This window comes from Colletotrichum truncatum, assembly GCF_014235925.2.
Source record: "Colletotrichum truncatum strain CMES1059 chromosome Unknown Contig_0009, whole genome shotgun sequence".
Taxonomy (NCBI): domain Eukaryota; kingdom Fungi; phylum Ascomycota; class Sordariomycetes; order Glomerellales; family Glomerellaceae; genus Colletotrichum; species Colletotrichum truncatum.
In genome coordinates this window covers 3,244,579-3,269,069 of record NW_027222406.1, presented here as the reverse complement: position 1 = coordinate 3,269,069, position 24,491 = coordinate 3,244,579, and the positions used below count along the sequence as shown (strand labels likewise).

General features: G+C 48.5%; 7 protein-coding genes across 7 annotated transcripts, besides 2 other annotated features; 3 read left to right on the top strand and 4 right to left on the bottom strand.

Annotated features, from left to right (window-relative positions):
* Positions 1–457: 457 nt before the first annotated feature.
* On the bottom strand, positions 458–4,184 carry CTRU02_213463 (uncharacterized protein; the record flags this gene model as incomplete). Its single annotated transcript, XM_070206056.1, has 12 exons — positions 458–502; positions 552–1,214; positions 1,295–1,469; positions 1,536–1,658; positions 1,716–2,052; positions 2,110–2,131; positions 2,190–2,516; positions 2,574–2,591; positions 2,643–2,779; positions 2,839–3,637; positions 3,697–3,755; positions 3,809–4,184. 12 exons carry the CDS (start codon positions 4,182–4,184, stop codon positions 458–460), a joined length of 3,081 nt encoding a protein of 1,026 aa, XP_070060449.1.
* A 577-nt stretch (positions 4,185–4,761) lies between these two features.
* Positions 4,762–4,887, bottom strand: CTRU02_213462 (uncharacterized protein; the record flags this gene model as incomplete). Its single annotated transcript, XM_036731691.1, has 1 exon — positions 4,762–4,887. One exon carries the CDS (start codon positions 4,885–4,887, stop codon positions 4,762–4,764), a length of 126 nt encoding a protein of 41 aa, XP_036576690.1.
* Positions 4,888–7,665: 2,778 nt separating this feature from the next.
* On the top strand, positions 7,666–8,325 carry CTRU02_213461 (uncharacterized protein; the record flags this gene model as incomplete). Its single annotated transcript, XM_036731689.1, has 1 exon — positions 7,666–8,325. One exon carries the CDS (start codon positions 7,666–7,668, stop codon positions 8,323–8,325), a length of 660 nt encoding a protein of 219 aa, XP_036576688.1.
* A 3,204-nt stretch (positions 8,326–11,529) lies between these two features.
* Positions 11,530–11,670: a sequence feature (Protein overlapping with rRNA (CTRU02_213460, KAL0932507.1) was converted to a misc_feature.).
* A 1,915-nt stretch (positions 11,671–13,585) lies between these two features.
* Positions 13,586–13,801: a sequence feature (Protein overlapping with rRNA (CTRU02_213459, KAL0932506.1) was converted to a misc_feature.).
* Positions 13,802–15,242: 1,441 nt separating this feature from the next.
* On the top strand, positions 15,243–15,611 carry CTRU02_213458 (uncharacterized protein; the record flags this gene model as incomplete). The annotated part of the gene is made up of 1 exon (XM_036731688.1): positions 15,243–15,611. One exon carries the CDS (start codon positions 15,243–15,245, stop codon positions 15,609–15,611), a length of 369 nt encoding a protein of 122 aa, XP_036576687.1.
* A 1,833-nt stretch (positions 15,612–17,444) lies between these two features.
* Positions 17,445–18,219, top strand: CTRU02_213457 (acetyltransferase; the record flags this gene model as incomplete). Its single annotated transcript, XM_036731687.2, has 2 exons — positions 17,445–17,901; positions 17,957–18,219. 2 exons carry the CDS (start codon positions 17,445–17,447, stop codon positions 18,217–18,219), a joined length of 720 nt encoding a protein of 239 aa, XP_036576686.2.
* Positions 18,220–19,841: 1,622 nt separating this feature from the next.
* Positions 19,842–21,033, bottom strand: CTRU02_213456 (pectinesterase; the record flags this gene model as incomplete). Its single annotated transcript, XM_036731686.2, has 2 exons — positions 19,842–20,834; positions 20,914–21,033. 2 exons carry the CDS (start codon positions 21,031–21,033, stop codon positions 19,842–19,844), a joined length of 1,113 nt encoding a protein of 370 aa, XP_036576685.2.
* Positions 21,034–21,752: 719 nt separating this feature from the next.
* CTRU02_213455 (subtilisin-like protease) lies at positions 21,753–24,348 on the bottom strand (the record flags this gene model as incomplete). Its single annotated transcript, XM_070206055.1, has 8 exons — positions 21,753–22,431; positions 22,485–23,317; positions 23,378–23,425; positions 23,477–23,534; positions 23,585–23,660; positions 23,713–23,776; positions 23,833–24,192; positions 24,244–24,348. 8 exons carry the CDS (start codon positions 24,346–24,348, stop codon positions 21,753–21,755), a joined length of 2,223 nt encoding a protein of 740 aa, XP_070060448.1.
* Positions 24,349–24,491: the final 143 nt, after the last annotated feature.

The following is a 24,491-nucleotide window of genomic DNA, read 5'->3' as shown; positions in this document are numbered from 1 at the left end:
AATTGGGCGCGTAGAAAGGGCTTTCGTATGCGTAGAATAGATGGTGGCGGCGTTTAACGTAAACGCAGCACGTATCAGACTGTTAATTGTCGAATTGAGGGTTCAGAACGATGTATATTCCGTTATGTGTGTAACTGTCTAAGGGCCCTTCAGGGGCGCGTAGGGAAGGGGGTATGCCACCCCCTGACCCGGGGCTCGGCGCTCGGAAATAGTGTTCTGCCGAGCGTTGCCGAAGCCTCGCGTAGCGCGCTCAATCTGACAGCTAGGCCCACAACTGCCAGCGGATACCAACTTACTCAACCCATAGAAAGTATATACTTCTAGGATAACCTGTGAAGGACGTGTTTATGATAAGCTGTTTCTCTAGAAGGTTGAAAGAGTTTAAAATATATCAAATCATAAATCTCACAGTAATTCTTTAATATACAAAATATACCTGGTCACCATTCGCATATAATTAGCCGAGTACCAGACACTGCCTCATCACAGCCAGGCCCAACACCTGCTCTCGGATCCCGAAAACATCGTGTCCCTCTTACACCATCACACACCATCTGCCCGATGCGGTCCCGACCTCCAACGTAAAAGCACTGGCTACCAAAGAGTTTTGGTATCTTCCAGATCGCTGTAGGCCAGTCGCGGGGGTCCACATCGTTAAACTCATACGGCTGCGCCCCATCCGGCTTGCAGAACCCGCCGCTATCTTCTTCGCCTTCCGGATGCATCTTAACCACCCATACGTGCTCATAATCTTTCCCGGGCGCTCCCCGCGTCCCGCGCCCAATCGACACGCGATTCTTCTTAGCAGTAGTATCCGGGTCTCGACATCCGCCCAGCCATGCACCCAGGGCGCCCGTCTTTGGGTCCACGGCTACGTAGTCGGCGCGGCCCGTGCCTTGCAGCTTTGCATACCTTACGTTAGCCCCGGAAGTGCCCACGCCGCCCGCAATCTCTCCTCCTTCCCGCCACGTCGGCTTCGTCGGGTATTGGTTATACCAGACCCGTACGCGGCCATCAAGTTTGCGAGTCCACACGTAATCGGCGCGACCATCACCGTCGATGTCGACGAAATCAATCTCGTCGGGAGACTGGCCGATTCCGGAGGCGTCGGCGTCAGGCATGGCGCGGTATTTATTGCCATCGTTGCCCGGCGCGTAGATGTTGCGGTAGATGGTGGTGCCGCCATTAGGTTTCAGGAGGATGTAATCGTCGCGCTGGAAAGCGATGAAGAACTTGTTAGTCTCCTCAGATAACGCTTACATTGTGGGGAACAAGGAGGAAGTCTTTTACTCACCCCGTCGCCGTCAATATCCGCTATCCGAACTCTGTGACCAGGCCCAAGACCAGAAGCGATGGTGCCAATTGGTCTGAATGGCCAACTGCGGTCGACAACGTCGAATCCAAGGTTGAGATACGCCTTTAGTAGGCCGGTCTTGGGATCCAAATCCAGATAATCATCCAGCCTGTCTCTGATTCCCGACCGTTGTTAGTGTTTCATTGGTCATCAGGCACCTGCTGAAGGTGGGCGGACTCACCCATCAATGTCTCCGAAAACTACTTGAGATGCCGGGGCTGCTCCCGTTGCAATGGGATTGCCGCCATTTGCTGGCCGCCATGTCCAACCAAGAGAGTCAGCGTCATTGATGCCGGAGTTGATGCTGTGGGCTGTCAGCGCTGACATGATATAGTAAAACCTAGTAAGCTGATGCACTTACTAAACTGTCGGAGCCCCAGAATCAGGATCAAGCCAGATGTAGTCATCGATTCCGTCACCATCAATGTCGGCAAAGCGTAAGCCGTCAATGGACATGTGATCTGCAGTTCTGCCACGGTTGTACCAGACGGAAAGGGCGCCGTTGTCGCCGACATATACATAGTCGTCTTTTCCATCTCCATCCATATCTGCCAGGCGGATGGTGCTGGGCGGCTTTTGGATCCCTTCAGCGATGGTTTTGGCAGGCCCTTGATTGATGTAAAGAGGCACTCCTTCTCGGTTGGTCGGCTGATTTAGAAAGCCTGTTAAACCCCCATCGTCATCCCATATAAGGTAGTCTATCAAATGTTAAGAAAATGCACCGCATACGCAAGGCAAATCAGAGAGACACATACCATCTCGACCGTCGCCGTTCATCTTGGGTTTCCTCGTCAGCATTTTGTATCCTGTATCATAGTTGGTCGCTTTCACTTACATCGGCAAACACCAATCGTGAGATGTCGTCAACGGCACCGGTGGCAATACCACCCATCGCATGAAATAGCACATCCTGCCCCCCAGGAGAACCTGTGTTCATGTGATGCTTCAAGGAACCATGCTCTCCTATGTATACATAATCGGCCCGTCCATCACCGTTGATGTCCGGGAATCTCAAGGTCTCGAGGTTGGCGTGTGGAACTCCCGAGGCAATCTCACCGCCAGCGACAAATTTCCAGCCGTTGACCCAATTCTCGTCTGGCCCGTAGTTCCACCAGACTCTGACTGAGCCGTCTCTAGGATCCACCACCAGGTAATCGTCCATCTATAAGTGTCAGTTTAATTTTCTGGCTCACCAACGTTCCCTTAGTAGGTCACTTACCCCGTCGCCATTCATGTCCTACAGGGTGTCAGCTACGTCACTTTTGGCTATCCTATGAAGAATGCTTACCGCCAAGTAGATAGTTTTTGCTGGGCCAACTCCGCTCCCGATGATGCTATTGTTGTTTCCGGCGGGCGACCATGGTTTAGGGAGATTGTTCAGCCAGCAACGAATTTCTCCCGTGTTGGGATGAATCCAGACGTAATCTTGACATGTCAACTGCTGGACCCCAGACTTTTTGACAGACAATATATAAAACACTCACCTGCTTTCCCATCGCCATTCATGTCGTGCAGCCGAACATATCGTTCGTCCCATCCCAGGCCCGAGGCCACTTCTCCTTCAGCGACCCAGTTCCTGTGGTACTTCCAGTCGCCGTTGCGCTCGAGGCCCAGGGCAATCTTCCCCGTGGCGCGCCAGTTGGGCACGTCACGGCACGCAACGGGACGATCGAAGCCTCCTCGAGCCCACTCGGCGGCCTCGCGCACCTCCTCTTTGGACGTAACCTGAATGGGACTTCTACCCCAATCCGGAGGCGGGATATTCTGGTCAATGCCGCCATTTTCTCCGTCGTCATCGTCGATAGGATCGGGTCCGACTGGGTCCTCGATCCAGCTCTTGGGAATCTGGTGGATGAAGCTGTACCAGTAATCGCCCATGAGCTTATAACCGTCGTTGGTCGGGTGGATGCAGTCTTGTAGATTGCTCGTCTGGAACGTGGTGAAGTCGGCGGCTAGCACGTGTTGCCCGTCGTCTCTGCGAGACCGTACCACACCGGGAATAAGCTGTTGAAACTGCCGCGTTCTCGGCGACTGGTCCTGGTTACATGTGTCGATTATCATGGCAACGATGATAGTGGCGTCAGGACACGCCTCAATCATCTTGTCAATGAGCCGACCCAAACGGTCCGCTGCTCCCCTAGGGTCGTTTCCTTCCTTTGATATGTTTGGGTTGGGGTTCATGTCGTTTGTCCCTGCTGCCAGAAGAATGATATTGGGGCGTTGCTCAAGAGATGGTCCGACGTGATTTGCAATGTACTGGATAGTCTGTCCAGACCACGCAGCCTATAGAAATCACTACGTCAATCACTGTCTTACCGACATCGGAAAGGGTTGAGTCCTACATAGTTACCATTTCTCATGGTCCCTGAACGTTCAGTGCCGGCAAAGATCACCTCATCGCCTATACAGCCGTAAGTTTGATTATCCTTTCTGGTGGAAGACGGTAGAACTCACCAGATAGATCATTTTTCAATTGCCCTCGATATCCATTTCCATCACCCCCATTGCGATCGCTCAGGAAGCCTACGGTAATGGAATCTCCCACTGGCAGAATTCGGAGTTTTGTACCCTTTTTGACAGATTTGCCTCGCTCGGTTTCTCGGTACTGTAGGACGGAGCGACCAGGGCCAGGGAGAGCAGTAGGGTATCCAATTACGTTCGAATAGTTTGCATCCCACACGGCAGTGAAGACATAGCCGGCAACTGAAGACATAGAAGAGGTACGGGCAACGGGATCGCTGACGCCATCGTATTCATCTCCAACGTCCAGCTCACCAGGGTCCGTGAAGACCATGCAGCCGCATTCCTCCCACTTGGGAGCTGTGCACATTTGTAGACTATTGCCCACGCAGTCGCTGTGCGTGCAGATTGGTGGCGTCTCCGGGCAACAATGACAACCATTGATCTCACCCGCGGCTGAGCATTGCCATTGACCGTTCTATGATTCAATGATGTAAGCAGATCTCCTCTAAAGATTGTGAACCATTTTCAGAATATTACTTACATCACCGCCGCACTGCTCGTCTGAGCATCGAGGAGGTTCATTGGGACAATTTTGCTTTTCCTCACAAGGACAACCGGCTTGGTCACCACTGGAGCAGAGACCATTGCCATCAGATCCACCACAGTTGGGGCAATCCTCTTCAGGGTCCCTCATGCAAGATCTATCGTCTTCATCGGCGTCTTCTGGCTTTTGATTTGGGGGCCTCAAGGCGGCAACTGCCGCAGCTCCGCCCGACTCGGCTATACATGGTTAGAATCTTATTCCGTCTTCAGTCGCTGTCTTGAATCTGTGAATGACTTACATATGGCAATCCAGCCGATGCCCCCGGCGAAGACAACAGCCAGAGCAGTCTCCAAACCAACACCACCGTCAGAGGCAGTCGAAGTAGCGACCTCAGTCACTGTTACAGTAGTATGATATCGCAACTTGGAGTATTGAGTGAGTGTAATTGGCTCATAGATGACGGTACCGGTCTGGCCATTGACCACCGTGGTTGAGGTAACTTGGGGATTGTGGTCCTGGCCCTCATGCGTACACTTGCAATAGTAACCCTGGCAATTGTAACCAAAATCCAAACACGAGTAGGTCTGGCGTCCAGATAGCAGGAGGTCGTTGCAGATTCCGTGATGGTAGCTGTCGCCGCCGCATTGATCGCAGTGCTTGGGCGGTCTCCGTGCAGCTTCTGGACAAAAGACAAAGGGGATTTGATTTGCGTAGTCTTGCCTTTTGCCCACCTCAAGAGTCGTACTTTTCTTGTATTCGGAACTGGTCCCAAATTTACCTGTTTCTCGCGGGAGAGCCGCAGTAAAAGCCCGTCGAATCTCGGCAGACCCCGTCTCATTGACCTTGTGCGAACTGAGATCCAGGTCTCGGTTCGGCAGTGCCAAGAATCGTGTGAGCTTTTTGAACATCGTGAACACTGTCTCTGGATAGAACACAGCATGCCTTGGTCAACAACGGGTACGTAGAACTGAGGGACATCGAAAACAGTAAGCGATATGTGCTGACTTTAAGTTCGCTGAAGAGAAGTGCTCTTTACAATCTACATCCCACGGCACAGTAGCACCTTTTTGTTGAGAAATGCTAAGAATAGTCAATTCAGTTGTTCCGGCGCTAATGATGCAGCTCATAGTATTGAGTGAGCCTTAAGGTGACAAAAGACGGCCCCGCTATCTACACTTGGAGTTGATCGTCGGCTAAATGAGTCTACATCAAAATAGGTTGGCCAGAATAGCACACTTAAAAGTCGTCACTGGTACGAAATGAGAGACACCCAAGGCTAGAAGGATTAAACCCTTTTTCCAGTACCTGTATTTGTACAGACACAGCCGCTTCAACCGCGCCCCTTCCTGCGAGATCGTCGTGGGGGCTATAATTATATTGCCGGAGAAACATGGGGGCCAAAACGAAGCTGCAGTCAGCTATTGGCGTCTTGGCAATGCCAGGGGCAATGAAGTCAGACATGTAAGCAGCAGAAAGCAAATCACCTGAGTTAAAGTACTAGTGCAGAGCCTTTCCTACAATTTGAGATCGCAGTTTACAGTCACGGTTATCCGACAGGGTCCCCAATATTCTCTCTCTTTTCCCACTGCCATGTGTAATCGGCTTCAACATTTGACATAGGCCGAAATGCTTTTCTCACTCTTTCTGCTGGTAACGCTGGCAACAAGATGTCTCGCTACATATCAACATGTTTGCAATGATCGAATAGCGCAGAGGAGAATTGAGGATGCTATTCAGGAGGCTATCAAAATGGCAAGAAGTACAAACAGACTACAGTATACTAATTTGAAAGCCTGCTAACAATTTTCTGCAGATGCAATGAATCAAATCAGCAACCTTGACACGGACACTACCGCAGCAGCATTCAATCCACTTTTCAGAAATGGCGATGTGACAAGACTACAATGTAAGCATGCCATTTTTGGGTAATTACATGGCTTCACTGGTTAACAAGAATTACCGCAAGTTCTCTACAACCGCGTAGTAAATATTGCCAATATCGACAGAGAAATTACGTTCTACTGCAGAGCAGACTTCATCAGAAAGGTCGAGTACATGGATAGTAATGGTGCGACACAAGAGGTGTGGAGCGACACAGCTTACTACTATCAAGACTCTACGGACACGACGCAGAACGTTCCTATTCTTCGGGTCGCAGGAGGCAGCATGCCTCAACCGGGACGTCCAGGGTCGGGATCCTTCACGACAATCGGTACGTATGATTTGAAGTACTCGAACTCTTGAAACAACCGTGGAAGATTCTAATTTTGAAAAAAAGGTTCTAGGGAAACAATGCCTAATGGCGACATTGCCGACTATAGCAGGCAAACTCACATTCACGTCAACAGCAAACGGTGGGATCCCCCCCAACGTTCTCCGCTCGACCATCGAGCTCTCGACGTGGTGAACAGGGACGGTCTTCGCCAAAGTCACCCTGCTCTCGACAATCTGAAGCCCTTGTCGGAAACTATCTTGCATGAGTTGATGCATGCGCTTGGCGGCTGTAAGTTTGCATAAGCGGGCATCTCTGAGGGGGAAAGGTTTCTAAACATGTCACAGCGGCTCCGCCGGCTCACAGGAGAGCGTTAATCACGGATAGTCCGGTACCGCCCATTCAGCAGAACAAAATCTATGGTTATGAAATGTGTGTCTGGATGAACGAAAACCGCGATAATCCGGCAGCTATCAGACTCGGTGCAACACCCCTAACGCGAGCTGACTGCCCGACGATCCTGGCCAAAGGTAACTATCTAGACCAAAAGAGTTTACAGCGTGGCACAGATCATTGTGCTGACTACAAGATTGACACAGCATTATACCTTCAAATCCAGGGAAGGGCAACCTATTGGAGTACAGGCGTCGTGAACCCAACGACACTGCAACCCTCGGGTATTCAGCCGCCGCAGTCAACATCTAAGCGACGTGCTTCACGGATTTTCCCACGCGTTTGGGGCCAAGTGGTTTAGTTACATAGAGGCTACACAAAGGATAGAATCAGAGGGTAAAGAAAGCTATCGTAATGGATGCATTTATATACTCTGAACAATTATGCGTCTGTATATCGTGCAATGAATCATTTGCAGTATTCTAGCATAGTCAAGTCGGGCTTTTCATGAGGCAACAGAGAACGCAAGAATTGGTCACGTGAAAGAGCCAATTAGAAATCATCTTATGTGAGATTCAAAATAAATCGTTTCTTGACATTTCAATTTCGCTACGTGACAATACCACTTTGCAGGCAGCGCACATTGATTTTCTGCATGCACTAGTTACATCTCTTAAGCTTTACGACTTGAACTCATCCATGTCGATGCTTGCAAATATGCGTCACCTTTGCTATACTTTAAGCTTGTTGGTCGCCTTGACGCCTGGCGCACAAAGCATTCAAAAGAACAACGACAACAACACCGCGAGTCAGGCCGACAGCATCGCAACGCCGCTTCGTTTGGCTGAGATTCAGCAATGTCCCGTCTCACCCAAACCAGGTTGTGACGACACAAATTGTCAAGGCGCCCGGCACCAATGCGCCACACAGTATCTCTGCAGCAACGAAAACCCCTTCACTGAGCCTTCCAGCGGTCGCCACCTCATCCTCGCGGGCTGCAGATGCTGCCCTCTCCCAAATCACGTCGAATGCAGCGACTTCCAGTGCGCTGCACCGGCGGGGACCCGCGTCTGTACGGCCGAACCGCTGAGAGATTGCACATGCCAGACAACGGATGACCGAGTGCGCGCGGTGCAGGAGAGGACCGCCGGATGGGTGTGGCCGCTGGACAAGAACAATGACGCTTATGACGTTGACATTGAACCGAGCAGCGGCGACGAGGATGAGGGAGAAAGTGGCACTGCGAGCGGGGTATCTTCGAGCACTGGTCCTTTGGCTACTATGCCACCCTCAACTAATATACAAGCATACTATTGGGCTATGAACGATCCGCCGGAGCTGAAATTTCTTCTTCGGTGAGATTAAGCAGCGATCTTTGCTTAATTTGGAGCGGTTAGGCTGACTTGGACTGGTGGGGAGCCGTCTGCCTTATCCTCTTGGCATAGTGCCCCGGCTGGGAGAACTTCAAAACCTACATCTCTACGTCAGCTGTCAAAGCATGGAAGGAATAAAGCATAATATACTTTAACGATTAGTAGAACTTCTGCCGGAGCTGAAAGCTTATGGAGAAGATGTGAAGCCTAAGTTGAAATACACAAGTCAACAGACCTAGCACCCAAATGACCTTTGACTGTCCTTACCCCGCCCGCGAGAATGGATCCATGTGGCAGTCGATAGAATATAAACCACAGTCGCGAAATGTAAGATCCACTTTTAACGTTACAGAACACTAGTCAGGACAGTCATAGGAAGTCTATGTCAACATCCATGACTCTTGTTTCTGATGCGTAGTGCTGACATCCGACACAAACTAGAGCCTTCAAACCGGTCATACTTAATTTATATGTCACATGGAATCTTAATCATCCCGATAGTTAAAAGTTATGGCGCCCGTGCACTTGCGAAAATCTATTAGAGCCGTTACTCATAGTTTGGGATAAGCTATCTCTGTTTAACTACACAAGTTAGCACTACTATACATAACCAATGGATAGCCGCTCAGTCAAAGCAATAAAAAGCTAGCATCTGGCACAGCAATTTTGCAAGAACTGTGCCCTCCTTCTCTTTACAATTTCTTACATACAGCAAAACGCCATCATCTACTAAGATGTACTTCTCTAAGCATATTATTAGCCTTGTTGCAGTACTCCTTGCCGCCAGCACCGGTGTCGAGGCTCGCTGCTCCGTTCGATCCCCTGGAGACCCTGGCTTCCCTGGCTTCAATGGCGGCCCCTGCGGTGGCGGACTTAAAAATTGCGGCTGGCGTCCCAACTCCGGCTACGGCATCACATGCTGCGACACACCCAATTGCACTTGAGGTGCCTGGCAAAGCATCTCACTCTCATCTTGTAGAAGATAGAGGAGCCAAATTTCCCTAAGTAATCTCTTTCACTCGATCGTTAAGTAGTTTGTCGCAGGCTGACATTATTACTTATAGCATAGACCAATTGCAAAACTAATATCGTTACGTCGTATTTGTATGATAATTTTATCACTATATTCTATGGAGTACATATAGAGTTTAGGTGACCAATGTCAAGCTCTTCAAACACTTAATCATGATAGCTTGTATCATCGTGACCCTTAACATGGAAATGGCGCCCTGGCGACTTCGCGTCTCTCACATCTGGATTTGATAATAATAGACCAACCCTTTCATTTTGCCAGCAGACCGTAGCTAAACAAGGAAGATTTTGAGAAGTCGCTATTAAGTAGGGTAGCTACCGCTGAATGTCCCCCCAATTTTCCAAACACATTTCATGCAGACGACACCCTCGCATCCTATGAGTAACTGACTATAACCCAAGAACTCCGTCTCGAAGGTTTAAAAAGCTACTTCGACAAGGAATCCCATCGTAGATCATGTCTTAGCCATAATACTTCACATGGCCAAACGCTAGGTTATATAGCGGGAAATTTTCGATTGCCAGCAAACGAGGCCCAAATAATACGTCTATAAGCGCTGCTTTCTGACGAGGACGGAATAGCCCCTCCTTAGCGATGTCACCAAACAAATATTTTGTGCCTCCGGGTCTTCTCAATGCGGCTCACTGTCGCTGGGGCCAGCTAGAAACATAAGTGGTCGCCGTCGCCTACTTCCGCCCGGCCATATGCGGCTTTGGCCCATATGACGGCGGCTCGATCAGCAAAAGCAACCATGCTTGTCCCTGAACTGACAGCTTGCGTACAGTGTTACGTCTCCCGGAGGCAAGCATCACACCTTGCGCTAGTCTTTGAGCCTTGGGTATAGATGATATGGTGTCTCAAGGTTTATGCAGTGCCAACGTCCAGCCGTCGCCCCGGGCCTTACCCGCCATACTCCCCGTGCCGGCGTGCACCCTTAGTCCAGCCCTAGTAATCCTACCACCCATTATCACATATCGATGGTTGTCTTGCTGAACTTGAGCTGCACTAACGTCGCCGGCTTTCTTATATCTTGCTTCGAAGTCATACGGTCGATCGCTTTCGCGCAATTGCGCTTTTCCATCGTTACGAGCGGCGCTTTTTCTGGATACTTCTACGCAACAATGGATTAATGAGTCTCATAATATGAGGCCAGAGGCACCAGCATAGTATTTTGAGCAGCCCATAAAGCAGTAAGGTATTGCCAGAACCAATTTTATTTTGCCAAGTCGCTGGAAAATCAAGCCTCATCAATAATCAACTTACTATAATATGGAATTAGGAGGGCTGCGTTTGATTTCTTTTGGCCAGAACCTCTCAGTAAAATTCTAGGCTTCCATCAGAGAGACTTCAAATACCCACTTTTCGTCTCAGAGTATCGATAAAGAGGTCTTCCTATCAATACTAGAGTTTATTTCAACTTCTATACTTACGATTCCGTTCATACAGTATTCTATCAATACAAACCTACAGAAACTGCTGCGTGAAGTCAAGCATATTTTCTAGGCATTTTGTAAAGCATCTGACTATGTGGTTACAACCTGGCCGGCTACCCACCTCTGCTATTAACTCCCCTTGTCTTGCATTGCCTTTAACGTGAGCTAGGTATTCGTCTTATTATCAAAATGGCCTAAAACCTGCCAAAACAGTAACACAATGTAAGCACTTGATGGCAGATATGTATTGGATAACGAGCAATAGTCTCAAGTAGCAGCCTCTACAAAACTGACAATTCTAATCATGAATTCGCTCTACTAACTTCAGTCCTGTTCACCATCATCCCGCGAAAGCATCTCATTTATTCACTCCAGTGAACGTGAAATCGTCTGCTTGCCCAAGTTCAGCGCGATTTTGACTTCAAGGTAGATAAAAAGTCTTAGGCACCTTGCTGATAGGCCACACTATTACACCGATAGCTCTTGCGCTCAATTGCATCCTCGATGGTTTCAGCAAGGCCCTGGGAGATGGATGTAGAAACCTAATTCCTGTCTCCCTCTACTCTCCTAAACAACCTTGTCAGGCGTTTTCGAGTCCTCTTACTAGTACCAGGTGTGGCTTGGCCAGCGATGGCGAAATTGATCGCTAAGCTTAGCTTGCGTTCGTCACCCACCAGCAAGAAGACAGCACGGTGGAGACAAAATAAAATGGTAGCAAAAACAAATGGCAAAAACATACAACACCAGGTATTCGCTGGTCGTCACCGACCCAACTACTAATCCGGCCCTCACTGGCTTATCTATGGGAGAGCGGACGGGATCCCGAGTTTTCCAGTGGGTATGGTCGTATGTGATTGTTTTGTAGGTTAAAGTTGCTTTTAAACAATCACGCTCTACAAGATTATTGATACCCACGTCCAGTTAGGATAACCACTAATGATTAGATCTCCGGCTAAAAGGCGAATGCAACAAGGAAATGGAAAGGGTCTTCGGCGCTTTGCTTGAAGATCAAAGAGAAACAAAGCTACTAGAGGGCTACGCATTATACGCAACGCCATCCTAGAGTTGGGGACTTCCGGCTAGAGTTCAGACGGAAGAACTGTTGAAGTCAAAGCTGTTACATCGTCGCCAGTGAAGTAGTAAGTCGGGCACCGGATACACACAGGGTTGTCATGATCTATACCCATCGTGAGGATGAACCATCATTATCAACTTGAGTTTCTTTCTCCGGGCTGATGAGATCCTCTGCGTTGTGGAAAGAGGCGGATCAGCAACGCTTGGGTGTGCCAAGTGCCAGAATGGCAATGCAACTGGCTGAAACTAGATTCTTACCCCAGCCAATTTGCCTTGGAATACTAGTCTCGGAAGCGCCTAGGCATTAGCAAACTTTTGGTACTTGGCTGATGAATAGAGACCGCGATTGCAGTCTTTTCTTCTATCTATAATTTAGAAAGACTATCCCGAACTCTATTAAGAATACTTTCGCGTCGTTATTAAATACGCTCACGCAGAAGGCCTCATAACTATTAACAGGCGTATATCGATTAGCATTATTTCCTTTGCTTTTAGGCCTGTGGTGACGAATCAGCAATTCGCCCCCTCATATGTGCTCTTTACAGACATGGTGGTTTGTGTGGGTTGGGTGTTTTGTTGTTCGTGAGAGGCCACAGATCCGGCCCCTGTTTCAGTCCTACCGTAACGTTGAGAGACATTGCTATAGCTGCTTACCAAAGCCAGCTAGCAGCTCGGCTTGGCGTGTCCTTTCGTCGGCTGTATGATCCTTCGACATAGTAGGGTTTACCCAGATATTCGTGCAGATTTTAGGTTTAACAAAGCGTTTTCCTATTACCAATTTTTGTTGTCTCATCGGTGCCTGAAATCGTTCGTAATGCGGGTATTCCAAATGACCCTCAACGCCATCCGTCGACAGCTCGTTCAATGGGTCGCTAATGCACTCGCTACTGCTAAGAACCTTAGATACCAAGATGCCTTAAAAGGATTGGGAGCTTGATGAGAATATTGCTTCATTGCCGTGTTGCATAAGACTACTTTAAAGTGGACCTGGTATTCCTCACGATGAAGAAAGTCGCGCTGACTTCTACTAGGAACCCGATACTACTTCACGTATAGCGCTGTTTGAGCAGCAAGCTATAGCTAGCAATTATAAGAGAACGAAAAGTAAGTAACCCTACAAGTCTTACGGGAGTAGAACTCGAAATAGGGATGGAAATTACCCAAACCGCGGGTGCCCATGGGTACCCGTAGCTTGGGCTAGGTAGTTTAAGTTACCCAAAACAATAGAATAAAACCTATGGGTACCCGTGGGTTATTTTCATGGGTAGTGGGTAATTTTGGGTACCCATATTATGGGAGGTTTGGGTTGTAGGCTGTTTTGGGTACCCATAATGAAGTCACTTTTACTAGTATCTACTTATAAAAAGTACTTATAGGTAATTCTGGGTCAAGCCCAAACTACCCATGGGTTAGTTTAGGTTATTTACTAAGGCCTAAATTACCCATGGGTATTTGGGTTATGGGCTATTTTAGTAGGGTTAACCCATGGGCTGTTTGGGTAACCCAAACTACCCATGGGTTGGATATGGGCAACCCAAACTTGGGCGCCCGTGGGTAATTTCCATCCCTAAACTCGAAAGACCCTATTACAGCCTTACTAAAGTAATTATGGTCAGTAGTAATAAAGAGTTGATTCCTAGGTTGAGTCTGGGGTCAACGGCTAGAGATGACGTAGAAGCCAATCAACGACGATGCATATTAACAACCTAGTTGAAAAGGAAATGATTATAATCAATTAAGAAACGGCAAAAGGCTATGAAAGAGGTCTGTATAGAAGCTAGCAGTGGTTTCGAGGCTTGCACCAGTTTCAAGTCGGGACGGTGTTGTTGCTCTCCCATTGTTACATAGATCGTCGTGTGTCCTTGAACTTGCACATACGGCCATACCCATTGGAGAACTCGGGATCCCGTCCGCTCTCCCATAGACAAGCCAATGAGGGCTGGAGTAGTAGTCGGGTCGGTGACGACCGGCGAATGCCCAGTGTTGTATGTTTTTTGGTCCTCTGTTATTAAGAAGACTATCCCGTTCCCCATGGAATATACCATCGTCGTGTTGTTAATCATGATTACGCGGAAGGGCTTGTAACAGGCATTGATTATACCGAAAAAAAGCTTTCTGCCGATGATACCAACCTATGGGTCAAAACCACCTCAAGAATTAGGTGGTCTGCAAGTTAGAAAACACGTTCAACGACGTTAAGTTGTACAGATCTTATAAAATGCCCGTGAGATTACCGACGGCGCAGCAAATGCCGAGATAGATCAAATAACACATGCATGATTACTGGCGCTTGGAGGTGCGAGTGCTATGTAACATTGCTAGATGGTTTGCCTTGGTGCTCTTCCTGGCGGAAAACACATCAGAGAGATCTCGAAGTGCGGCTTATCATGGCTGTCTTCTCCCAGTAGATATACAGGATGGGTAAGACGGCCAGCTTAACTCGCGCCTTTGAGGGATGACGGAACTCAAATTTCCCTAGGTTGAAGGCATAGTACACAATGTCGTGCCTCAGTACTCAGCCCGCACTCATGGATGAGTCATCGCCAGCAGGGTTGTTTGCTGCATCGCTGATGGGGTCGTGCGTGATTGCTTGAGATAGCTATAGAATCTGAATCTACGGTTATTGTCTGTGACGAGGACAACGCCTCGCGATTAAGGAACGAGTTCCACACGTTATATCAGTTAATAACAAGCTCTTGATACTAAACAGTACAAAGGCTGTATTTAAACATTACGAAGATAACATTCTTCTATTTTATAGAGCCTTTATTGTCTTTACTTGCGGACTAATTGTTTTGAATTTTTTTATGTAGGAGAATGACCCACCTGTGGTAGTTGATCTGTTTGTATGTGTGGTTACTGACCAAGGTATAGGCAGCATTAACTAGAAGTAAAACGGCTTTTTCTCTGGGTGAGTAATTGATTGATTGATTGATTCCTACACGGTTATGAAGCCGCTCTTATGCTAGCAGCTATGCCCGGAAAGCGGGGTTTGGCAGACAGCCGAAGCATCGACGATAAACCGCGACGCCCCACTTCGCCCTGTTGTTGGATCAGGACCAGCTGTCCCCAAGCTCCCACTATGCTATCTATTCTTGTGTGTTTATGCCCTCTGTTGAAGATTGTTGTCCTCCTGCCTGCTCTCTCGCTTGGTGTTGCCTTCTAGAATCCTTCTTTCGCGTCCTCCTACTTCGGTTCTGTTGGTGCTAGGCACCATGTCTGGTTCTGTATACCTATAGTCTCCCCCCAGCCCTCAGCTTCGTCTCTTTATCTTGTCCGCATCCTCTCAGACTCGCATGTGCTATATCTCAGTTGAATCTGTAAATCTTTTTGTTGCCTCATGCTGGGTTCCTATGTGGCTCTATGTTTCCATCTTTCGACCACCACCTCCATCCACCGCCTGGAGTCGGACTCAATCCGCAAAACACAATGCTCCAACCGCTTCGATTCGTCCGATTACTAAGTATGAGAGCTCGTACACAGATTCCGCAGACATTGTCATACGTTGAAGGGGCGACAATCCTTCTTCGCGGAGGGGGCGACAGGGGACCAATCTGTCTGCAAACTGTAGTATTTTGTGGCATCGATCGTAGCATGCCTGGTGTCTGGTGCTTTCTCTATGCAGGAGGTGATACCGTTCTGTCGGGCTTGTCGTCGTTGTTGTCGCGGGACGTTGCAAACTTTGTCGGGGGTGATAGGCGACCCATAACCTATCGGTGGCTGTGGTGTTGATGTTTGTTTGGGCTTGGTCGTTGTGCTCACGTGATAGCCCGTGACTCAACCGCGGTGGTGTCGATGGTGTTGTCTATTGACGTGTCATACTTTGTGGCTTGCTCTCGAATTTTTCGTGGTCAGAGCCCGCCCGCGGCCACGAGCAGGCTCTTTGGGAGCAGAATCAATGCCGAGGATGACATTATGCCCAAAGTGACCTCTGAGAGCGCGAGCGGGCGTGGTTTGATCAATTTGATGCTGTTTTCAAAAATTTCGTTCTCGCTGTTGTTGATGTTTTTCTCCCTCTGGGTGAGTAAGCTTGATTGATTGATTGATTGATTTATTCCTACTCGGTTATGAAGCCGCTCTTATGCCAGCAGCTATGCCCGGAAAGCGGGGTTTGGCAGGTAGCCGAAGCGTCGACAATGAACAGCGACGCCCCACTTCGCCCTGATGTTGCATCAGGGCCAGCTATCCCCAAGCTCCCCACTATGTTCTCTATTCTGTGTGTTTGTGCCCTCTGTTGAAGAAGTGTGTTGCTCTCCTGTCTGCTTTCTCGCTTTTGTGTTGCTCTCTAGAATGCTTGTTTTGCGTCCTCCTGCTTCGGTTCAGTTGGTGCTGGTAGCACCGTATCTGGTTCTTTGTACCTACAGTCTCCCCCCAGCGCTCAGCTTTGTCTCTTTGTTTTGTCCGTATCCTCCCGGACTTGTATATGCCGTTTTCTCAGTTGCATCTGTAAATTCTTTGTTGCCTCCTGCCGGGTTCCTATGTGGCCTCTTGTTTCTTGCCTGTTGACCACTATTGCCCTCCACCACATTGGCCCAAGGGTCTTCCACGAAGCACAATGCTCCACTGACTCCGACATGTTCGATTACTGGGTATGAGAGCTCCCGCACAGATTCCGCAGACATTGTCGCGCGTTGAAGGGACACCAATCCTTCTTCGCAAAAGGGGCGACAGGGGACCAGTCTGTCTGTGGTCTGTAGTATTGTGTGGCATCGATCGTAGCATGCCTAATGCCTGGTGCTTTCTCCGTGCGGAAGGTGATACTGTTCTGTCGGACTCATCTTCGTCGTTGTGGGACGTTGCAAACTTTGTCGGGGGTGACAGGTGACCCAAAACCTGTCGGCGGCTGTTGTGTTGAAGTTGATTGTTTGGGCGCAGTCTTAGTGCTTCGTGTAGCGGCTTGTGGCTCGCCTGTGGTGGTGGTAACAGTGTTGTCTATTGATATGTCGTATTTTGCGGCTTGCTCTCAAGTTTTTCATTGTAGTCGGGGCGTGCTCTGCGGCCATCTTGGGCCCCTTTGGGACGTAGAATCAAGGCCGAGGATGGCATTGCATCGAAGGGGGCTCTGTGGCCTGGCCGCGAGCACGCGTATTTGGGGCCGTTTTTGCTCCGATTTTCAAAAATTTCGTTCTCGCTGTTGTTGATGTTTTTGCGCGTCTAGGGGGGTATGTCGTGATGCCTTCGAGGCGAAGTGCGCAGCCTCACCATCACGTGACCCATATATCGCCTGTAGGGATAATCCCGAAATGGAATAACCGGAATATCTTTATTCCGCTTCGCCCACAAAACATATTTAGGCACGATATCGTTCCATAGTATAGTTAGGAGAAGACAAGCCACTCAATCTACTACTTTGAATACATGCCTACGTTCAGCACTTTGCTTCACCACAGATGGGCTAGCAGCCAGTCCTACAAGGATGTAGTTGCCGCAGCCGAAGCTATGACTTTATCATACTATAACTAGTAGCCTTTGCAAGCCATAAGGGAATAAATCCCTCAAAAGCCTCAAGCTCTGATTCGCTGTTCCTCTGATTTTGTCATTCTGCTCTCGATGGTTTTCCGTCCCATGGCTACCAAAACCGACTTTATCATCGCGGGCTGCACTGTTGCAGACAGCGATGAGCTGACCAACAACAACATTCCCGCTTTTTGGGCGGATCCGCATTGGAGGCTGGCTTGGCGCCATCGGACCCTCGAGTACCACATTTCCCAGGTAGCTAAGCGCACACCGAGGAACCTCATAAGCGACTCCGAGACGAAGCGACAGCAGAAGGCCGTTGATGCGGCAACTGGGCGTATCGTAGGCTTCGCTCGTTGGTATCTGCCCTCTTCCCATTCGAAGAACACCGACGGTACACCAGTGTGGTCAGAAGCCATGGTACCAGCTGTCAGCGCCGAGGAAGAAGCCGAGATCCAGCGAGTGGCCCAGACAACTCACTGGGACCCAAACGAAGAGTCAGACGAGCTACTCATCCCGATCTGTAAGGCGAAGAACGAAATACTTGGCAAGCAGTCTTACTTACGTATGTCTACTCTTCATCCCCAGCAGATGTCTCTTTTTTTAATGGCTCCGAGTAGGCCTAGACTACCTGGCTGTCCATCCAGACAACCAGGGCAAGGGGGTCGGCAGTGCACTAGTACAGAGCGGTATGAAGCAAGCGGAAGGCCTAGGCTTGGATATTTTTATTCATGCAATGAAAGCCGGAGTAGGGCTTTATCAACGGCTTGGGTTCCATGTTGAAAAAGAATTTGTCCAATATGATACTAAATACGGTGGCGAAGGTGATGTTTACACAGCTCTCATGGTTAACAGACATAAAGGCGGACATGATGGGTTTTAGGCAACCCTAAGTGAACAAATGTGGAACACAATGCATGTCACATTTGGAGAGATTTTCAACTTAATATTTAAGCTCAATTACCTTCGGGAAAAAATCACATAATTAAAGTTTCATCTTCTGGTATGTAAACGGCATGATACATTGCCTTATTCCAGGAGACAATATCCATCCGATTCCGAGCGATCTTTATGGAAGTATATGCAGCTGTCTCCGTAGTCCCGCTGATGAGATGAGACCAAACTTCCCCTCCCTTTGATGATTGAAGCAAACTATATATAATAATTGAAGGGATGCCGACCAGCTAGCAAAACAAGAAAAACTATCGTAGTGTAATATTAAATTATTCGCCAACGATGCAGCTCCTACATTTCGATACCGTGATTATTTGTCTTTCTGCACTTGAAGTCTTTTCTCTTGCCGTTACCGAGCCAGGTAATGTTGTCATAAACACGAAAAACAGACGCAAGGCTGCTGCCTATGTACTTCATGAACGTCAGAGTGTCCGTGAGAAAATAAAGTGAACTAAAGGAAGCAAAGTTCCAGCTCACGCACTGCTTCCAATGCGGATTGGTCTGGTTCAACAGAATCTTGAAGCTGGGTTGCGTCATTTACTGGCCATGTAAGTGACCTTGGAAGAAACCAAAATCTGGAAGCCCTTATCTGAAGGAAATATCATATCAAACCCAACATCGCCATATTACGGGAAACACATGTCTGGAGAAGAGGTAATTGAAATGTTTTCCCCTTCTACAACAGCCATAGAGTCCGTTCAAATATGGCTTGTTAGCGCTGGTTTTGCCGCCCATGTCATATCCCTTTCGGCCAACAAACAGTGGATCCAATTTGATGCACATGCCCATAAGGTGAAAGATCTTTTAGGCGCCGACTTTTGAGTACGAGTACCTTGCATCTGGCAGTAAGACGGTCGCTGCGGATGATTGTCATGTGTCTCTTGATATACGAGAGCACATAGATTACATTACTTCTGGTATCAGACTACGGGAACCCCTTAGAAGCCACACGAAAACTAAGCGAGGCAATCGACAAGACGAGTCTCTCGGAAAATCCAGGCGGGAGCGGTCATTTTCGCACTCGAACAAGGGAATTGTATCTGATACGACGTCAAACCTTGCTAGTCTTCCAGCCGTGAACGCTAGCGCCTGGGATGAATATGCTACAACAACCTGCATTAGAGCTCACTGCAGTATTCCCATGAATGCATTCGCTACAGCTGGGAATGAACTGGGCATTTTTTCAGGAATCGACATCCACTACAGCCGGAAGGACCTCGATACCTCCTTCTCCATCCTTCACCTTCGCACTCCGCATGGTACCTATCCTGAGGAACGATTGATAGATGGGGCCATGGGTGCCGTTGATGAATTGTCAGGTTACAGCCGATTCGAGGCAGGCACCAGAAAAAGAAAAAGAAAAGACGGCCTCTTGTTCATCATTCACAGCCTAATTCATCAACCGTTCCAATTCAAATAACATTGATAAGGCTCTCAATCAGGACCTGGTATGACAGCGGATGCCACCCCTGATAGTGCCCCACTATAATCAAAGCTTCACGCATTGAGAATACCAATCTCAAGCCGTGCATTAGCAAACGTCGGGGGATGTTAAGGGGCAAGAGCGAACTCACCATTCCAGTATTTACAGATCGACCCAGCTGCGCACTTCATACAGCCGTCGAAACCAATACCGCCACAAGGATCATTGAGGTTAGATTCGCAGTTCTCCCCCGCGCCGTTCCAATACTGAATGTCGACAAATTGTTCCCAATCCTTGACAGCTTCATCAATGCTGACAGATTCTTCGAGCTGATGACTCCATTCCACTCGGCGAGCCGTCTCCGCGCCAGGGCCGAAGTTACCGTATTCTCCATAAAATATATTCCCGAAGTTAGGAGCCTTGTCCCAAGGGTTCCACCCCTGTGGATGAATAATGTCGCTAAGGTTGGAGTGTTGGAAGACGACACGTGCATGATCACGCCAAGGCCGGCCCAGGAAAACGCTTCCCGGTTTCACGTTTACTCCCGCTGCAGAAGTGATCCTTGAATTGTTAATAACAAACCACCCAGAGTCATTAGAGGTTCGGCCCGATGCTGTGATGTAACCGCCTGCAGCTCTCTTGACGGCAATCTCGGATGTATCAAACCACAAACTTCCGCCGCCGTATATAAAGTCGACAGCGCCGTCGACGTATGAGTTCTTGAAAACCGCTCGCCCATTTCTCCCGTAAAGAGTGTCCTGCCATCCTGTAAAGGCGACTCCGTAGAAGCCAATCTTGTCATTGTTTATAGAGACGGCATGGGAAGGACCAGCATCGCCGGCTGTGTTTTCGAGGAGAACATTATATACAGAGACATTATCGGACCGTATACGCAAGGTGCCACTCTGTTCGTTGCCGCCAGACGAGGCCGAAGATGCACCAGCAGAGAGTACGACCTCATTAGCCGCAAAGGTCTGATCGTCATTTGTATATCCGTAAATGGATATCTTGCCGAGAAATCCCGAGTTTATGACTGTCTGACCCGTGTAGTTGCCTGGCTGAATAAAGATTGTTGTGGTATCGGTCGATGCGGGATCAATCGAGTCAATAGCTTGTTGCAGCTAAGTAATTCGTTAGATTAGTTGTATCTCCATAAACTGCATAACTTCTGTCTGTGCCCCTCTGGGTACATGAACTAACAGATGAATAGAAAGCTCCAGATTTAGACACAATCTTGGCACCTAAGGGAGGGGTGGTGCGAGAAACAGCATGGGCTATCCCAAAGATGTATGCCCAAAGGGTAAGGGTCCTTCCCAACATGTTGATTGGCCGATAGAGTACAGAGAAGTGAAAGTCGTTATGGGTGGTTGACTTCAACTTAACGACGCCCATTAGGCCCTAAGTACTTCTTTTGGTGCTGTGTATCTCAAGACCTGCGACATCTAGGTCTGGTGGCTTATTGATGGTTAAACTAATTCCGGCAGGCAAGAGAACGGTGAATTAGACCGCCGATGTAAATCAATTGGCCGCAGACATAGGTCTTAAATTTAACCGTCGCAAGGGCGGGGTAGAAGTCTCAGGCGAGAATAACTGGGTCAATTATCCTATTTTGTCTCTCACTGCAGATTTGTTTCCTAAACCGTTGTAATGCAACTGCAAAGAATACTTTTTCAGCTTGGTGTGGAGTAAAGAAATCCACATCCTGTTTAACCATTTCTGCCTGTCCTCCTGGGTTTAAATGCAGCGTTCGCTCGGAATTAATGCGGAATCTGCGAACTAAACTAGCGTGTCTATTCTAAAATTTCTGCGACACGATCTTTGAAGACACAGTACCAACTCTACAGTGTTGTTGTTCTTATCTAATCCTAACACGAATATCCAAAGAAAGCACCCTCTTAGTCTGACCATTTGGCAGATGATTTATTTTCCAATATGTCCCATTACACATGAATGTGTATCAGTTTGGGTTCCCCATCTTTGAACATGCGATGCCTATTGGTACTATTCAACAGACCTTATGTCTATCTCCATACGCCTATCTACCTAGCAACTGTAAGCAAAGGCAAGTCTTTATAAACCCACCAATCATCGGCCTTCTTTGGGTTACCAAAGGGTGCTAGACTGGCAATGCGCATTCTATATTTACCATTACCAATTTGCGCTCCATTAGCAAGTTGGCCGAACCAAGGGAAATCTTGGATGCTCAGTGACTTCGTCGTGTCATACATCGGGAATGGTAAAACATCCTGGGCATTTGACGTTGCCGGGTCGAATGGCTGCCCGTACCACAAGTCATCTGCATTCCTGTAGGCTGTCGCAGAACCTACATAGCCATTGATATCGACCTGTGGAGGGTACGACCAAAGAGCTTCAGTATAATTGGCCTCAAAAATGTCCCATCGGAGTTCTCGTGTCTTAACTAGCAAACTGAACCGAAATATGGGGAAGTCTTGAGCGGCAACACTTAGGTTGAATGAAAATGTCGAGTCGTTCTGGAAAGGTAACTCGCCACGCTGGCGGAAGATTTGTGGTGGCCAGTTCATGGGGTCCTTGACGACCCAGGGTTTGGTTCCCTCTTTGAAATCAAAACCGAGACCATTGAAAGGAACTGCGAGTCTTTCACCGCTACTGCTGCGGATTATGACCTTGCCGCCGTATATAGGCCTACTGGTGTCCATGTTTGGCCAGCCCATCTCCAGAGGATTGGTGAAGGTTATACTATTTTCACATTTATTAATGCGTCCACAAAGACTTAAGAAGCAAACACTCACGGGACGTTCATCTTCTGTCCTGGCTGAAGAGTAAGCGCAGCAGGGAAGGTGACCTCTGTTGAGAGGTCCATGGGTACCATGTTTAGAGAGTTTGTAGGCGTGAGGATTCCGTCGTTCTGGGCAGTAAATGCAATGATAGCACTGTCTTGCTGAACTGTTAGGTTATACGTAATAGTCACATTGTCCCGATTGATAATCGTGAGTGAATGTTCTGCGTTGAAATGAGTTGTGTCGTTGAGGTTCATCTTTTCACCTTCAACCTGCGTTTTGGTGTTCAGCACGTCGATGGCATTCACGAGACCAGTCCCGACTTGGAAAACAGGGGCGTGTCTGGCGGGATTCGCGTCTTCCTCTCCCACTTGCCACGCAACGGGCTTACCGCTGCTGATGATGCGCTGGCGAAGACGTTTTGCGACGCCATTGCCTTGAACCCGACGGCCCCCTCGGGCACCAATCCAAAGAGCAGCTACGCCGGCAACGTAAGGGGTCGCCATAGATGTGCCCGAGAGAAGTTTGAAGCGTCCCCCAGGCCAAGTGCTATAAACACCGACACCAGGAGCAGAAATATCAGGCTTGAACTCTAAGTCGTTCGTGGTGGGCCAAGAAGTCTTATAGTCAGGCTTGAACGGCTGTGCTCTGGTATCAATGTTACCAACAGCGAGAGCATCAGGGCTTGCGGAAAGGGTGGTGCCGAGGAAAGGCCCCGACGCGCCGCCGTTTCCACCAGCAATGACAATGAGCATGCCAGCTTCGGAGAGCCGGGTGACCATTTCAGCCAAGACGCCGTTGGGCCAACCCCCCGTCGCGCCAATACTGGCCGAGATCACATCGCACTACAAGGACATAGTCAGAATGAAAAAAAAAAACAGGTTTTTAAGGTGAGAATAACTTACTCCGTCCGTATGAGCGCGTAGGAATGCCTGGATTGTTTGGCTCTCATCCTAGCAAGAAGTCAGTGTGAAAATCTTTTGAAGATATTGCTGGTAACTTGCCCCTCCAGCGGTCAGTTTGTACGCGTAGATATCTGCCTCAGGTGCCACTCCAACCCAGCTGCGACTTCATCAGCGGAACTTTCCCACCCTATATGTTAGGAGACTCACTCGTCGGATTGACCAACAATGATGCCAGCCACATGGGTTCCATGTCCTACCTCCGGGTCGGTCGGGCGTGGGTCATCTGTGTATTGATTAACTTGATAGTATCACAAGAATTTGTACTCATCACATACCATTATTGTTATTGTAGTTCCAGCCACCTTTAACCTTGAAGCGTTCTCCGATACCACCGCCAAGCTTTGCTATGAAATAACCTTAGCTAAGAGCAGTTATTCTTGTACAGAATTACTTACTGCGGGATGCGTGTAATCAACACCAAGGTCCACGACAGCAACTTTCGCACCCTTTCCCTTGATACCTTGGTCGTGCAGCTGGGCAACTCCAGTTGTAAGGTGAGTGGTGTGGTTAATATATGTAGACGACTGCTGGCGCTTATTGATGTGGTTCACCAGCTGACCTTGCTTGACAGGCTGGACATGTTGCACGAGTCCATTGCGCCACACGTTGAGAACGCCTGGTAGCTTCTTCAGCGCTTCGACGTTGTGGTTTGTTGTTTTGACCGTGACACCAGAGAACAGAGGGTGGTCGAAAGTAGTAACAACCCGGAGACCGAGTGTGGACAAAAGATCGAGGGACCGTCCACCGTTGGCTTGCTATGTAACTGTCAGGTGCCGTTTTACGAGCTTGGGTAGTGAGACACTTACCTCATCATACTCTATAATGAAACTTTCGTGATCTGTAGTTGGGGGCACCGCTCCCTGAACCCAGGGTAAAAGCAGCCAAATGCTGCACAAATTGAACAAGTGCATTATGAAGTTCTGTTCACTAATTGTAGTAGCAACTGTGCCTCAGAATTCATTTTAACAATTGCGGACATTATGGTATCTTTATATTATCCTAAAGCACCCGCTCCCGTTCCACCTATAACTCGTGCAACCTACCCTAAACCAAG